Source organism: Convolutriloba macropyga, chromosome 7, assembly GCF_964194025.1.
Source record: "Convolutriloba macropyga chromosome 7, txConMacr16.3, whole genome shotgun sequence".
Classification (NCBI taxonomy): Eukaryota; Metazoa; Xenacoelomorpha; order Acoela; family Convolutidae; genus Convolutriloba; species Convolutriloba macropyga.
The window spans coordinates 16051932-16068578 of record NC_134474.1 but is presented as its reverse complement, the minus strand read 5'-3'; the positions used below and the strand labels follow the sequence as shown (position 1 = coordinate 16068578).

The window sequence follows — 16647 nt, the reverse complement described above, 5'->3', positions numbered from 1 at the left end:
TTTTGCAGCTATTCCGGCAATGTACCGGCTATGTTCTGGATTTTTGCAGTGTCTACATTGCAATTTTATGGGTAATTTTATTTTGCTCAATTCAAGTGGCGATAGTTTATTACTGCAATTCGCGACAATGAAAGGCGCGACAAGATTGATTTCTTTTTTCGTTTCAAATCTTACAGCTCAATTAACATTAATTTGAGGCGCCGCATTAGAATTATTGACTCGGCTGATATCGCCTGCACAAACCCTAAAAATTTTATAGAAAAGTGTAATCCGCAATTGCTCTTCCATTGCTGGAGAAATCAGAAAATAAATATATCTATGATCTGGTCCATTTGACTTGACTTTTCAGGGGCTTTTGATTTTTTTAAATTTCTAAAATATAGAAGCTCCTCATCCGCACAGGAAAATAGTTCTTATTCCTCATTTGAACCGCAGTTGACGTGCAGATGTATCCGCTTTTTATGAGCAGTCGTTCAAATTTTTCCCAAAACTTGACACAACTGACTTTTATTTCACCATTGCTCAGCTCTTTTCATGCAGTTTTCCATTTTTAGGTAGTAAAATTTGTAGTTTTGAGCAATTATTGAATCTCGTTTTGACAGCTGCTAACGTGAAACCAGCGGGGTTATTTCTGCTTTCTGTGATGTAGTTGAGCTCGCCTTTTTTTACTGAGCTCGCCTTTTTATTGTATAAGGGAATTGTAGTATGGTATAGGCAATTATGTACATCATACAGTATTTGCGAGGAAGATTGATGAGAGTTGGGTTGTTTTCATTTTCAGTTGGATTAATGATAAATGGACGGAAACCAGAATGACACTAACTACGTAGACATAGATGAGAGACGAAGTTTGAATCAGGCACAGCATAATCATCATAATCATCGTAACACCACCCCTACGACCATGTCAGAGACAACCTCCTCCACAGATTCTAACGTGTCTCAGACATCTCTACCTACATCCCACTACCCTCTCCCGGGTGGAGGGGAATCAGAGATCACCAGACTAGAGCGACAGCATCGAGTGTTCCATCCAGCGATGATGGACTTAATTGAGAGGTACGCTTAGTCACTTCAACCAAATCTTAGGCTCTCAGTAACTGATGTGATTGATTGATTGATTGGTTGAGGTGAGGTGTACTGAGGTTGGGTAAAAAAAAGCTCTTAATTGGCACTCTGAAGCTTTCAGCCTTTCTATACCCGTGCGATATCTACTATTGATGTTTGCTAATTGCTCTCAAATGAAGTTTGTAGCTATTATAGTTGTCCTGCTGGTCTAATGCAATTTTTCGTTCTACCGACTTTTTGCCTGATCGTTTTTTTTTCACCTGAGCATTTGACTTTTTGTCCTCAAGACTGGGATAAACATGCGACAACCGGAGGGCGTCAAGTTGCCGAGCAATTCTCTTAGAGCGTTACGTCTTACTAGTCTGTAAGTACGCGATTTACCGAAACTGTTAAGGAGACATAAATTCATGGCATCAAGGTCAGTTCTTTAGAGTAAGACCCGGTACCAAGAACGTATTGTTCAGGGTTTTATTTTGGAACAAAAATGGGCCAATACATTTTGTGAAGCACCAATGCTAAATAATAAAGTTTTCATGTTTTTGTTTACTCTTGATTTCATTGAACGAAGTAGGGTGAATCTGCTGGAAGTGCTATTAGAAAATTCTTAGTAGGATAAAGAATGTTTCTTTAAGATTGCATGGAGCTAGGTCTTGTTTTTTTCTTTGGAGTTTCCATCTGTTTCCAATGCCGTTTTCCTGATCAACTCTAATTTTGCAGATGGTTGGATTCATTTCATCAACGATTCCTAAAATAGGAAAAAGTGTACTACCATTTAAATTGCTGAATTGCCGTGATGCGAAAAGGGGGAAGTTGTAGTTTTCTGTTATAAATTTAATTCTCACGGTCCGAATTGGGGCCTAATATTGTTATTTCGATCTTTTGACCAATTTCAGTTGGAATTCTATAATTGATTGCAGCCTTATGTTTTCCTAATGTGTCTTTCAGGCTGCAGATTGAGTTCTGGATATCTGAATTTGCAAAACCCATTCTTTACAGAACAGTTTTTATCCCTTCGGCTTATGTTGTTTTTTTCCGTTTTTCTTTACCTTGAAAATGTTGGCTATTTTTCGAGCTTACTTCGAAACATGTCCGAAATAATAAAAAATTATGATGCGCAAAATTTTTCTGTGATATATTTGGGGACTGTTGTTTCTGAAAGCTTGAATTTTTTGACATTTTTGTATTGTTTTTGGATTTCTGCGTAGTTGGTTTTTTAAACAATTGTTGGCTGCCTTTAATGTCATTTCTGTTTTTTTCTTTTTGCCTTCTTTTTTAACTTCTGTATTACGTTATTTGACTACCAAAAGCAGCGAATCCTTGTTTTAAAACAAAGTTTTTCTAAATTTTCGATAACCTTCACATTTATTTCTGAGTTTCAATTTTTGCTCTATCCTTTCTTGTTCAATTAACTTGCTTAATGCTATTGATGCTATGCAGAAGCCTATTTTCCCATTGATGCTTGTTCAATTCGGGTTTTTCCCTTGTGTTTAGTAGTTTGATAGGTTTTCGGATAGATTTTTTACTATTTTGAATTTTTTTGGGGCACTCTCTTTTTTAAGATATGCGTACACATTTTCATGATTTTTGAAGTCAAATTGAACTAATGATTTGTTCAGACCCAAGCAAGAGGTGGAGCGAAAAAGCGAGTGTTTTTGAGTGAGAAAATAATAATGTTTGAACGAAAGTTCGATGTTTACATCTCAATTGGGATTTTTTATTCACATGCTTCAATTTGACTTGTTTTTCCTGTTTTGGGGAGTTTTTTTGATTGGTTTTTTAAATGATTTCTACAGATCATATAGGTCATTTCTAGGTCTAATTTTTTGTTTAGTCAATGAAAATTCTTTGAATTGTAATTCAAACTTGCCCTGCTATGTTTTTTTTTGCTGTTAAGTTATTGTTACTACCATGAAGGTAACACTCACTTCAAATCTATGTTTTGACATCTCAGCAATTAGTGAAAAAAACTTGAATTTTTCTTAGCTTTATTCATCTTTTTGAGACTGTCCTAAATTCTACTTCAGGTGGTGCGGGGGTCTTCTGGCTGTTATTCAGTTTTTATAGATAAGAGGGAGTTTTGCAAAGATAGAATTGTGCTATTTAAATTGAGCACAATAAATGGGATGTGAAGCAAAAATGTTTTAAAAGGGTTACTTGGTTTCCTTTAACCTTTCAGAAAAATTTCGAAGATTTTGCACAAAACTTATGCATTAAACAATTTTTCAATCAATGCAGTTGATCATTGAACTTTTTAGCAATTTATATTTTTTTGATTTCTGTAGGGGAATAGAGGATGACCCAGTGCCTGGGTACCGGATCCTGGATGTTGGATGTGGGCCTGGGTACGAGACTGTTCTTCTGGCCAACAAGATCAGCTCAATTGGGGGAGAGGTGATTGGGATAGACATGAACGAGGGATTCCTCCACTACGCCAGGCAGATCAACTCGCACAATTCTGTCAAGTACAGAAGATGTGACATCTCCTCCTGTGACGACACTCTCTTCCCCGATGCCTCCTTCAACCTCGTGTACTTCAGGCTCACTCTCTGCTGGATCTCAGACGTAGAGAGGGTGCTCCGCAAGGTACACCAAACAGCACTTTGTACTTAATTGCTGTCGAACGAGTAAATTTGTGGGTTCTTTTTATGCGAAATTTTTAATAGCTGCAATAGCGAGCTACCAGTGGCCTTCTCTTGGGTTTTTTAAAATCCAAAAGATATGGATTTTTTTAGTGCGCTGTCTTTTTTAATTGCTCTCAAACGAAGTTTGTAGCAATTATATTAGTCCTGTCGGTCTTTTTTATGCGATTTTTCGCTTGACCGATTTTTCGTCTGACGCTTTTTACTTTTCGTCCTCAAAAACGGGATAAACAGGTAGCGCTCAGCGGGCATTAAGTTTCAGATCAAACTGTTTTGGAGACTTATACTTATGGTGTGAAGGGCGGTTCTTAGAGGTTGACGACACCCCCACTGTTGACCCCCCCCACTATTGCCCCCCCCACCACACTGATGCCCCCCCCCTCCCCATCAGCCCCCCGGTGCACCACTCATCCCCCCGCCCCCGTGGCTACTGACGAACAACCGATCGCTAAAAACTCGCAATTTTATACTAATTTTCACAATTTTTTTCAAGCTTTTTGACAATTTTTGTCATTTTTTGGTTTTTTTCAGCCCTAGATGCCAAGAAACCTCCTCTAGGGTTTTATAAAAGTTTACTGCATAGTTTCTAGTGGTAGTGGAATGGTTTTAACATTTTAGCATCACAAATTTTAGCTATTTTTGACAAAACGTGCAAATTTTTTCATTTTTTTTGGAAATTTTTTTTTCATTATCCGCGTCTTTTCAGACGTAGGGGCCAGAAAACGTCCTCAGGGGTTTGATAATAAGTTACTGAAAAAGATGGATTTGCTACGGATTAGCGTTCAATTTTTTAATATGACAAATTTTATCAATATTTTTGATGAAACTTGTATTTTTTCAAGTTTTTTAAAAGTTTTTGTCGGTTTTTAGGTTTCTCCAGCCTGCGAAGCCACATAACCTCCTCTAGGGTTTGATTATAGGTTACTGTATAGCTTCTAAATGTAATGTTCTTCAAGATTTTAATTTCAGCCATTTTTTAAAATATTTACAATTTTTCAAGTTTTTGAATCTTTTTGATCTTTAAATTATTTTTTTCCGGCACCAGGGTCATAGGGACCTCCTCAAGGCTTGATGGTAAGGATAAGCTGTCGCATATTTTCTAGAATTAATGGAACGGTTTTGAAAAATTTTAAAGACTCCAGCTCTTAGCACTTTTTTGATAAAATTTAATTTTTTTAAAAAATTTTTTGGAGAATTGGTATCATGTTCCAAGTTTATGGATCTTGATGAGCCAGTGACACTATTAAAAGCTGGGAATAGGGATGCTGGATAGTATCTTCAGACAATGAAATGGTTTTAAAGAGTTTAATATCTTGAATTTTAGCAAGATTTTTTGCCATTGTTTTCGAAATTTTTGAATAATTTTGTCCTTTTCTAAGTTTAACGATCATTAGCGGCCAACGAAGTTTTTCGTCTTGCAGATGGGTTACTTGACATAACTCCAGGACAAAAAATAGTTCGGAAAATTTTCACTGCGAAATCTGGAAGCTTTTTTAGTTTCGCAAAATTTGGCAAATTTTTTAAAATATCAATTTTTTATTTGATTTTTTTTACTAACGAAGCTAGAAAACTAAAAGTTACAGAGTCCAATCAAGCTAAAGCTAGGCTCACTAAACCGTGGCTAGCTACTGACGAAGCCAACTGGTCACCGTTCGTTTGAGAGCAATTTGCCCGACGTTAGTCGGTTATGTTTAATATTTTTTCACTCATTTTTTACAACTCAAAGACTTCGATACATTGCAAAGAATTTGATTTGTATTGGGGCGGTGATCTGTTCACGCATTTTGATCTTTAAAGTCAAATTGGAGTAGTGGTTTTTGGTCACACCGAAAAAGGAAGTGGAGCGATAAGGAGGTTTTGCGGCGTAAAAATTTTTTCATCCCTATTTTAAAGTGATTTGTAGGATAGTAGGCGAACACTCGATAAGGCGAACGCATTTTTTGTGGCCATTAGCGAAAATTTTGACCTAAAGTTTTGTGGAGATTTAGTGAATAGCAATTGAAATGCTTAAAAGAGCTACTTCAAAATCCACTTGACTGTATAAAGTGTCCAGTTTTTATGGCAGCATTTTTTCTCAATTTTTATGCGGCCCACAACTGTAAGCTATTTAGAAAAACAGCAACGAATATGTTGTCTCTACTCGTTCCACCGTATTTTTTGCCAAAAAATTTGCTCGAATGTTACCGAGGCAGAATTTTGCTTTTAAATGTGCTTTCTTTACTCATTTTAGAGACTTTACTCATTTAGAGACGTTTGTCCACAATACAATAATGTCCAGTTCAAATGGTTCACATTATGGCAACAAAAATCGAGTTGTTTCTAAGTGCTGTTCCAAATCAGTTACTAGTCGATTCTTGGTACATTTTTTGTTCCTCAAAATTCTTCGAATTGTACTCAGGTTTTGTCCTGCTGTTTATAACATTCTGATGTCAGTGAAAAGTCAAATTATAAAGTGTTTTCAGTAACGCTGGAGAAGTAATACTAAACAATTGAGTAGGTTTGAAGCTTTTTTGCAAAGCACCTTTAATGTGGAGTGCCACATATGTGTTTGATCATTTTCTTTTTAGAGGCTTTTTCCTTTGCAACAGTTTGACTTATGCGTTCAGTGTTTTTCTCCTGAGTGCCATTCAATTGTTACCCATGTGTTCTAACTGCTGTTATATCACTCAAAGGACAGCTAATGCCTTATTGATTTCGAGACTTTTTGTCATAAATTATTTGTGCATTTTTGATCATTTAGTCTGTTTTGCGAACACTTAGTCTCATTAATGAACGGTCTCGTCATTTGCTAATGAGGTATAAGTGAACTTAATTACTTGTTCCAATTCATAACTGGTTGTATTCATGGCGTTGGCACTATTTTGTTCGACAAAATAGCTTGTTTTTCGCACTTTTTTACGGTCCTATCACTTGTTCTCATTAATCAAAGGTTGTTTGGTTATTTTTGAGGCACAAATCAATCAACCTCAGTGTTTCAGTGCGAAGCTAATGGTTTCAATATCATTGGGACGTATTCGTTTCCTTTTTTCGCCTTTTTTCTTGTTGTCTTAGTACTTAATTCTTGTCGTACTACTCTAGTTTCCTTAATGACAGTCCTAGTGCTCATCGATTGGTAATGCGTCATATGTGTATCTGAATTATGGACTCGAGTTCAGTGCAGTGTTTTGGAAGAATTTGCTCTTTCTTTCTATCAGGGTCGTCTATGGTGTTAATGAGTAAATAAAAGAGCAATGCGCTATTTAAATAAAAGAGCAGCGAGAAAGTTTGATTACGTCATTTGGTTGTGGGAGTTGGTACATATTCTTTATCCAGGTGGGTCAAGCTTAATAAATTTGGAGGCAATTTACCAAATCTGGCTGACCGAATTGATGAGTCTCCTCAATCTACTGAGCCGAAGGTGATCGTTTCATCCAAGGAGGAATCAATACACACGCTTGGGCTTAAGTGGGATCACAACAATGGCTCTGGCTTGGAGCCGGGGTACTAATAGCACAATCACAGAGTTTAACACTGCGCTGGGCTTTAAATCTTGAGTCTTGTTGCACCGTTTACTGTAGGTGCTCGTTTAATCTTGAAAGACAGTTGTTGTGTCAACGGACAAAGTTGGGACATAAATGATAGATTCCTTGCATGATGTGTCAAACTGCCGCAGTTGGCTAAGATCAATACATCAAGAAGTTACTTTTCAGGGCCGTTCAAGCATCTTGAGCTCCACATTTTTGATGATAGCTCGCAAGACGTGTTCAATGCTGTTGGTTTCTTTCGGGCTCGGGTAACCTGCTCCCCCAGAGAGATATAAGCAGAGCTGGCGTTCGTCCGTTGCACCTATGAAGATGACCGTTCCCAAATTGAAACTGCAAGCCGCTCTCCTCGCCGCACGTCTAAAAACAGAAATCGGTCGAGCATTAACCTTTACTGTGGGTAAAGTGTTTATGTGAACAGATAGTACCATCGTCTTGCGGTGGTTAAACTCAACCAATAAAGACCCAATATTCATTTCAAATCGGGTAAATGAATCCTGGAGTACACCAGCGTCAACCAATGGAACCACGTCGCCAATTGTTATAATCCGGCAGATGCCGGCTGGCGTGACATTCCGCTGAAGTTTTGCAATCAAGTAATTGTATGAGCTGTCGTAACTGCTTGGGAACTAAGCAATTTCCTTTCTTGCGAAATACTGATGTCGGCAATATCAAGCTCGGCGTTGTAACCAAGGAACAAGTCGATGACTCCATCTTATCTTGAGCCACATTAGCAATCAGTTCCGTTAAGGAACAAAGCTTTAATCTAACGTCGTTTGATAATTTCAGTTCTTATCAAGAACTACGTGTTACGGCATACATCTCAAGAAAATTACTGTATTGTGCACGACAGCATAACGGATCCTGTTGAGTTTGACGAAGCCGAGCGTCATCCTCAGTAATTTGTTCGAGAGTAATTTAATACCGAACGAAAGGATCCCCTCGACAACAAATCCATCAAGAAGAGCAACCGCATTGCTCTGTTTACCCCGCTTCTTGGGCTTCATGGTCTCATTCGTTCTTATTGTCGACTCTGACCCTAGTGGGATCTGACATTGACACTAAGCATCCTGTCGCGCTGAATGCGCGTCACTCATTTGTTAAATTTTTCTTTCAGCACACTCAATTGAAAAACCATCTTGAGGGCATTGATTACTTAGGGTCAAAAGTACACATCCTTAAACTACGTTTTTCGCCGCATACCATCAAGTCAAACTGCGTCGTGTGCAGGAAGTTCCGTGCGGCAATCATTCAACCAATCATGGCAGACCTCCCGAAAGAGAATCACATGCTAGTCTCCTCCCTTTACCAGCAATCTGGGATGATAACTTTGGCTCATTCTACGTCACTGTTCGTCGTACTACCGAAAATAGGTGGGTGTTTCTCTTCCTTTGTCTGACTATTCGTGCTGTCCATGTTGAAGTCATTCCATCCATGGTCACTAGTTCCTGTGTAATGAGTCAAGCGGTTTGTCTCACGCAGAGGTTCGCCTGCTATGATTGGGTCAGATAATGTTACGAACTTTATCGGAACGGTGAAAGAGCTCCGTGAACGCATTGAAGAATGAAACACTCAACATCGCTGCTGAGCTTGCGCTTAAAGGCATTAAGTGGAGAATTAATCCGCCCAGTGCGCTACAACAAGTTGGCATCTGAGAGACGTTGGTCCGTAGTTTTAAGAGAGTACTTTATACCATCTTCGGTACACGTCACATCACAGATGACGTTTTGAACAATAATTTTAGTCTGGTTGATGATGCACTGAAAGCACGTCCGCTAACGCCCTTAACTGATCTAGGCACAATAACAACCAATCAATTTTTACTTGGTAACCAAGCAACCGGCATTCTGTCAATCGTTGGAGTTGACGAATTCTATCATCGTAAGCGGTACGCTCGTGCGCAGTCCTATGCCAATGCGATTTGGGCACAATGAGCACAATGTACCTGCTCTGAACTGTTGATCTAAGTCACAGAACTCCGCCGAGCAGCACCTCAAAGTCGGTGATTTAGTTTGGATAGTTGAAGGAAGCAACCCTAGGGGTTACTATCCTACTGCTGGGATTGAAGAGCTCCGGTAGGGTTCCGACATCGTTGTTCGCTACGCAGTCGTACGCACGTCATCCGGACCACTCGTCCGTCCGCTCGTTAAGCCTGTACCGATCCTACCAACATCTTCGAGCTGGAGGATGTTGCTGAGTAAATAGAAGAGCTGTGTGCTATTTGTATAAAAGGGCTGTGAGAAAGTTTTTTTTACGTCATTTTTTAACCATGTAAGCCTTATATCCGTTCTATTTTGCATGGAAAGATCGGAAAAAGTTCAAATAACATAATTTTCGCTGAACCTACTAATATAATAAATCGATTGCGCTTGTTCTAGGCGTAATATTTTTAGGTTTTATAAACTTCTCGGTTGTTGATCTTAGACTAAGGCCTGTCAAAAAATGTTGCTAGATTTGCCGTCTTTTGATGCTGTTGTTTCTCTTGATGTTACGTTACTAGTTATTTACTCGACTTTCTTATCGAATTCAAAACGTTCCGATGAAGTGTTTTCACCTATATTTTGAGGCGTGATTTATCGTAGTTTTATCGGCTTCAGCATTTAGCCCTTATCATATTTGTTTTTGAAATTGTTTCTTGAATGTTAGAATTTATTTTATTTTTTTACCAGCTGTTGTATAAAAGTAACAGTAAATTATAAATTTACATTAACTTCAGATTTAACAACTGGAAGGATCACCGAAGAGTTGTTCCACTCATCAAGCGGAGATCCCAGAAAATCTAAAATGATATTGGGTGACATCTTAGTAAAGCAAATCAAAAATAGTTCTATTATCGAAGATATAGTTATCTGTGAAGTTCTTGAAAAAACTTTTAATTTGGGGTTGCGTTATTTTTTTTGGCGTTTGGGGGAATTAACTTATTACTCATTAAAAAGTTGTAACCTATCGTAAGTTTTCGCGTGAGTGATTTTTCCATTTTTTAGTTTTAAAACTAATTGTTGGTAAAATATTGGCAGCTGTTTGTCTCGTTGTTTTAACACCATGCATTTCATCTAAATCTAAGAGTTTCATAGGTGAGTTATCCCTAATCTGGTTAAAAACTTCCTTAAAAAGATGTGCTGCATAGAGCTCGTAGACGGAATAAATTTTGTATTTGATAACTTCCTCTTGTGTCCAATCACAAAAGTTTTTCCATAGAATTGTTCTTAAAATTCGTTTTTGTATAATGTGTATTGTTTTCAAGTCTCTTTTCGAGGCACTGCCATAAATCAAAATTCCGTATTCGATAATTGATTTAGCATATGCATCATAAAACATCAAAAGCTGCCTTTTGCTGAAATAGTCTCTGGTTTTGTATAGTATGCCATTGAATTTTCGCAACTTGTTAGCGATTTTCTCTATGTGACTTTTAAAGGTAAGATTTTTTATCAATAATAATACCCAAGTATTTTGTTTCTTTTTTGTGATGCATAGGTAATTGTAGAGAGTTGATTGTTGCCAAATGAAACCAAATTGCTTTTTTCTGGATGAATGCTTAATGCATTTTCGCGAAACCATTTTTCACTTCGTTTGAGCGAGTCTAGAAATTCATTTTTTTTGCTACTAAAAATTGTAGTATCGTCTGCTTAGAGGACTGAGTCAGCGTCACCGATATTTTCGGGCAAATCATTTATGTAGATAAGAAACAAAAGCGGTCCAAAAACGGATCCCTGTGGAACACCATATTTTATCATCTTTTTCTCTGACCAACACCTATCAAGTTCAACGAACTCATATCTGTTTGCTAAATAGCTTTTGATAAGATTCGGAAATTTTCCTCGAAAACCGCAAAACTCTAGATTAGATCTCAGCCTTTCATGCTTAATAGTGTCAAAGGCTTTGCTTAGATCAATAAAACAGGCCTGACTTGTTAGTTTATTATCCATGTTTTTGCGCAATTTTTCAGTAAAATCTATCAAGGCATGAACACATGAATGTTTCGGCCGAAATCCGTATTGTTTTTCACTAAGTATTTTGTTTTTGCGCACAAAAGACATCATTCGGTTGAATAAAATTTTTTCAAAAACCTTGTATATAGAGGATAGTAAACTGATAGGTCTATAATTTCCCGGATCATGAACTGAGCCGTTTTTATGGATTGGAATTACGCGTGCAACTTTAAGAGCCTCTGGATAGTGTTCTTCAAAGTAGCATTGATTGAAAACTTCTGTAAGTGGTTGACGTATTACGGATAGTGCTTGTTTCAGTGTTATGTTATTTATCCCATCATGACCAACGCTTTTGCTGTTCTTCAAATTTTTTAATTGCAGTTGAAGTTTCGTTAATTGTCACGGGGTTAAAAACAAATGTTTTTTTGAAATCTGTTAGAATTGATTTGTAAATTTTCTCCAAAATTATTCGCCAGTTTTTCACCTATTATTGAGAAAAAATCATTGAAATCATCCGCTGTAAGTTTACAGTATGTGTTTTGTCTGGTTTTTGACCAAAGATTTCTCAGTATCGAGAAAAAATTTTTCGAATTTCCTATATTGGTTGTTTTTTGATCATAGAAATCAATTTTTGCGTTTCTGATTGTCTTATCACAGACGTTTCTCTGTGTTTTATGTTTATCCCGATTCTCCGTGGATGGGCGTTTGATCCATTGTTTGAAGAATTGGTTTTTTTTCTGTCTTTGTTTTTGACGTTCTTTATTAATCCAAGATTTTTTCGAAAAATTGATCTTTTTGTATGGCGCAAATCTATCCAAAGCTACATGGAAACTTTCTGTTATTGTTTGTAATTTCTTATCAATTGACCATTCAATTTTTTGTAACATGTGATTGAGAAAAAAACATATCTTATTAAAACGAAATAATTTTTTAAAAAAGTATAATTTTGAACCCATGTTGTTATTTTCTTATTTTCTGCATCCATGACAGATGGACAAACTTTTTCATCTAAGAGAGTTAATATTGGAAAATGATCACTTATGTTGCTTTCAATTGTTTTATTTTCATATTGAGAATTGCTAATCATATGATCAATGCAGGTACTTGTAGTGGCTGTCACACGAGTTGGTTCTAAATTGTTAACTTGAAGACCGAAATTTTCCAGCAAGTTTTTATAGTTTTTCACTTGATTATTATTTCCGCTAATATTTGTGTTAAAATCGCCCCATAGAATCATATTTTTATTTCCAACTTCCAGTTGTTCAAGTAGTTCATCAAATAAAACCAAGAAGTCGGAGTTTTTCGTTGATGGTCGTCTATACATGATGTGAAAGATTAATTCAAAGTTATTTTGGGTATTCGTAAGTTTAATCGAAAAGTTTGCAAGTTTTTTCTCTTTTTTAACGGTGAACTGTTCGCCTGTAAAATCATCGCGTATAAAAAAAGCCAGACCACCTCCTTTTTTAGTTTCTCTATTTTCTGTGATAAGTGGTAAATATCCGTCAATTTTATAAGAATCAATAGGATCATTGTCTGTTAACCAAGTTTCGCATAATCCTATTGCAATTGGTTTGGTTTTGAATTTTTCCATTATACAGCAGAGTTGGTCATGATGGTTACGTAGAGATCGTATATTTAAAAAAAAGTATTGATTGCTTTTCGATGTCTCCCAATTGGTGTTCTTTAATCATAACAGGAAGCGTTAAGTTAGTACAGTTGCATTGAAAGCTAGCCCAGCAACGCCGCCCGATCAAACTGATCCGCTGTTAAATTTGAAGATTCGCATGGAATTTTCCGGTGTGGAGAGTTACTCAGTAGGCCTTTAATGAAGTCCACCATTTTTTGATCATCATTATTCATTCCTTTAAGTTGATCTATGAGAGAGGAATCTGTCACGGGACTGGGTTTAGGTAAGCCACGTTTGGACGGCCTGAAGGGTGTAACCTGATTGTTACTGAAAGTTAAGCACTGAACATCATTAACATTTGATGTTGTCCCCACTGTTTTATTTGGTATGGTGCTTTTAGTCCCCGATTTTCCACTTGGTTGATCACTTCTGGACTTCTGAAGCAGGATACCTTTTGCTGATAATTCATCAATATCTTTTTTACTTACAATAGTGTGAAAACCCATGTTATTTTCACCTGTTTTAATTATAACCTGTGGTTTTTAGCTGTTCGTAGAGACTCTAAATCCTAGATCACTCGCACACATAAGAAGTTCTTTGTCAACTTTGGTTAAGCGTTCATCCATATATACAGATTCATGGTTATGAGGGTTTCGGAAATTTCTTAATAAAATTTTTGGCCACAAATTCGATTTTTTAAATCAAAATTATTGAACTTAGCAATAATGAACGGTGGTCGTCGAGGGTTCCTGACAGCTCCCAGCTCGTGACATGCAACCAGATCCCGATGGCCCATTGATACTCCCAGTGCATTGTTGATAAAGTAGATCACGTCATCAGTAACATTTGTGTTGGATATAAGGGGTAAATTCCGAAAAATAATACAGTCTTTGGATTGGTAACGTTCAATCTCATTAACTTTTTGTTTTAAGTATTGTACTTCACTTTGTACAAATATGCTGAAGTAGTGTTGTAACAGGGGAAGAATCATCGCCAAGAGAATTTAGAAGCGTTTCGTAGTTCATTTTTTGTCAAGCGAAATTCAGTTTAAATCAATAGCGATAGCGTGCTGTGCGAGCCAACTGCTTTCTAGCTGTTCATTTGTCTGTCTGTGTTTTACCTTCATTTGTTGTTTGGCTAAGTTTTTCACAAATTGGAACTAAGGAACTTGTTTCATCTGTTGTATTGTATGTTGTGATTAGGGATTTTGTATGTACTGTACTGATATTTTTTACGTATACTCGACTGACTAATCAGAGCTTCAAAGCAATCTTGAATACTTGTGCGAAAACTTGGGTGAACGTGACTGGAAATCTAACTGAGAAAGATTCAAGTCAAGGTAGGGACCCACTGTTTTTTGCTCACTGATAAATTTTTTTCTGTTTCAAAGTATCACTTTGATTAGTTTGAGCTCAAACGAGGTTTATTTTTTGTAAGTTTTTATAAAAAAAAACTGATGTAGGTATTTAATGGCTGATTTTGATTGCAGCATGTGTGTTGTTAGGTTCATCGCTGGCTAACGAGAGATGGTCGCATAATGTGCATTGAACCCATATTCGAGGGCGGATTCACATACCCCTACTCGGCCCTTGACAAAAAATTTGCAGAAGCCGCCAAACGCCTTCTGAGCAATGGCGACGCATTCATCGGGGCCAGACTGCCTGAGTTGTTCGAAAGACTAAACATGCGGATACTTTACGAGGAACCGTTTGTCCTATTCGGAGGTCCTGGAAGCGCTTACTCACATTATATCAGAGACTCAAGTTACTTCCTCTGCGATTTGTTACTCGCTGAAAATTTGCTATCATTGGAAGACGTGGCCATGTATAAAAAGCGACTGGAAAGTCTAGAACGTTCACCGATGACTCGAGAGTACTCCCAGATCCTTGTCAAGTTTGTGGCGTGCAAACAGAGTTCGATGCCCGCTCAGGGCTTGATTGGATCGCAAAATGTGAACAATGAAAATGAACAAACAGATCACACTATCTTTTCATCTTTGAATCAACAAACGTAGCAGACGCATGGACTTTGACTTTTTAATCGAAACGTGAGAAAGGCTAAAAAATTAGAAGCAGTTGGGTAATAGCAATGGTAACTTTGACAGTTTCAGTTGATTTCAAACTGCAAGTTACAAACTGAATTTGTGGAATTTTTGATTGTAATAGCTTGCTGACAGAATAGTTTTGTATATACATATTTATTTACGTATGATCGAAAGTGAAAAGCAGCGAGATACTAACATGCATTGCCTAATAGATTTAGTGTACCTTATATCAGAAAGGGAATTCATTTTTGTTCGAGATTGTTCGCGTTCTATTAGGGAGATAGTCACTTAAGTTTGGTTATCGAATCAATTTTTTTAATATGTAAAATTCAATTTCATTTTTCAAAAAAGATGTGAAACTGCGAAATTTATTACCATTGAGTTCTCACATGTGATGACCTTTGAATAGACGAAGATTTTGTCTATAACATTTGCACTTCAAAATGCCTCCAAAGACATAATTTAAGCACCAAATGGGTTGTTTACGATCTGCAGTTCTTAAGAATCTATAAATCGAAACAGAGTGACGTTATGAGGATCTTGAGCTATCCCTCTTAAAGTTGTTTGAAATGTCAACTCTTGTTTTCATCTTCTTAATGGTCTTGATAAACGATGTTTAATTCAGCCGCAATTAATTGGCGGATTAAAATGCTGACGTAACGGTATAATAAGCCGTAACAGTTGATAATTTTTGCTTATCATAACGCTATTCAACTTTATTTTACAGCTGGTTGTATGTAGAGAATAGCTCCGATTGATTGTGTGGATTATCAGTATAACTTATTGACATTTATCAATTTTAGATTTGTTTACTGAGGAAATCAGTCTTCTTCGATTTTTTAAAATATTTTAAAATTAAAAGAAGTAGTTGGAAGATTTCTAATTATCTGCTTCAGTAAGAGTTCAAATGGATAGGATCCCTTTAATTCGCATCCATGGGTTCGGTTACTATTTTAGTACGTCATATGGCGAGGGCGAGATAGCCTGCGATTTTTTTTATCCTGATCTAACCAAGAATAATCTAGCAACTGCGTTTGAAGACAGTGAGGAAAAATTGAAGTCTCCATTGAATTGTTACATCATTAAGCGGTCGATGCTGCTGTTACCCGTGAACCTTTTTGGATACAATTCCTAAAAAAACATACATTCAACGTTTCCACCGCATTCGTAGGCTCTAATTAAAAAGGAGGCTCGGTAATGTGCGTTTGCACATAATCTTCCGACCCCGCTCATCCTCGGTATTTAATTGTCTACCAAATGAGGAAGAGATAGAAGACAAAAATTCACAAGTCGTTCAACAAACAACTAAGTGAAAAAAATAATGCTGGATTAGAGGGCCGACGAGACTTGCCATTATTGAAAATCGCAGACAAGATAAACAAAAATCAAATAATAGCAAACATTAATTACGACCAAAATTCGTCTATAATTAAAATTACACTTAACCACAAATTGAATATAGAATCAAAGAAAAACCTCAATTCAACAAACTAACGTGTACTTCATTAGATAAGATATGACACCTTTCAATAGTGAGACTCGGAAGCAGGTCGACAAAAAAAGAGCGAAATGGGTTAAATTCAAATATACGTTTATAATTTGAAAACAAACAAATTCAAATTGATTAAAACAAAAACGTATCAACGTGGCTCATTAAGAAGATTAAATTATACTTCGTAAGAAGCAATTAGGACTTCTCATTATCCATAGTAGGTCGGTAAACTACAAAGAGAACGCATAAAACGAAAAAAAATTTTAAATTGTTTAGAAGGCATTGTCGCAACCGTTAAAACCATAAGCTATTCATTAAAAAAATTAA

The 16647-nt window shown here is 36.8% G+C and overlaps 1 protein-coding gene across 1 annotated transcript; it reads left to right on the top strand.

The window, feature by feature from the left end:
* The first annotated feature begins 760 nt into the window (after positions 1–760).
* On the top strand, positions 761–15086 carry LOC142342121 (uncharacterized). The gene is made up of 3 exons (XM_075393319.1): positions 761–1059; positions 3351–3651; positions 14289–15086. Exons 1-3 carry the CDS (start codon positions 797–799, stop codon positions 14796–14798), a joined length of 1074 nt encoding a protein of 357 aa, XP_075249434.1. The 5' UTR covers positions 761–796; the 3' UTR covers positions 14799–15086.
* The last annotated feature ends 1561 nt before the right edge of the window (positions 15087–16647 follow it).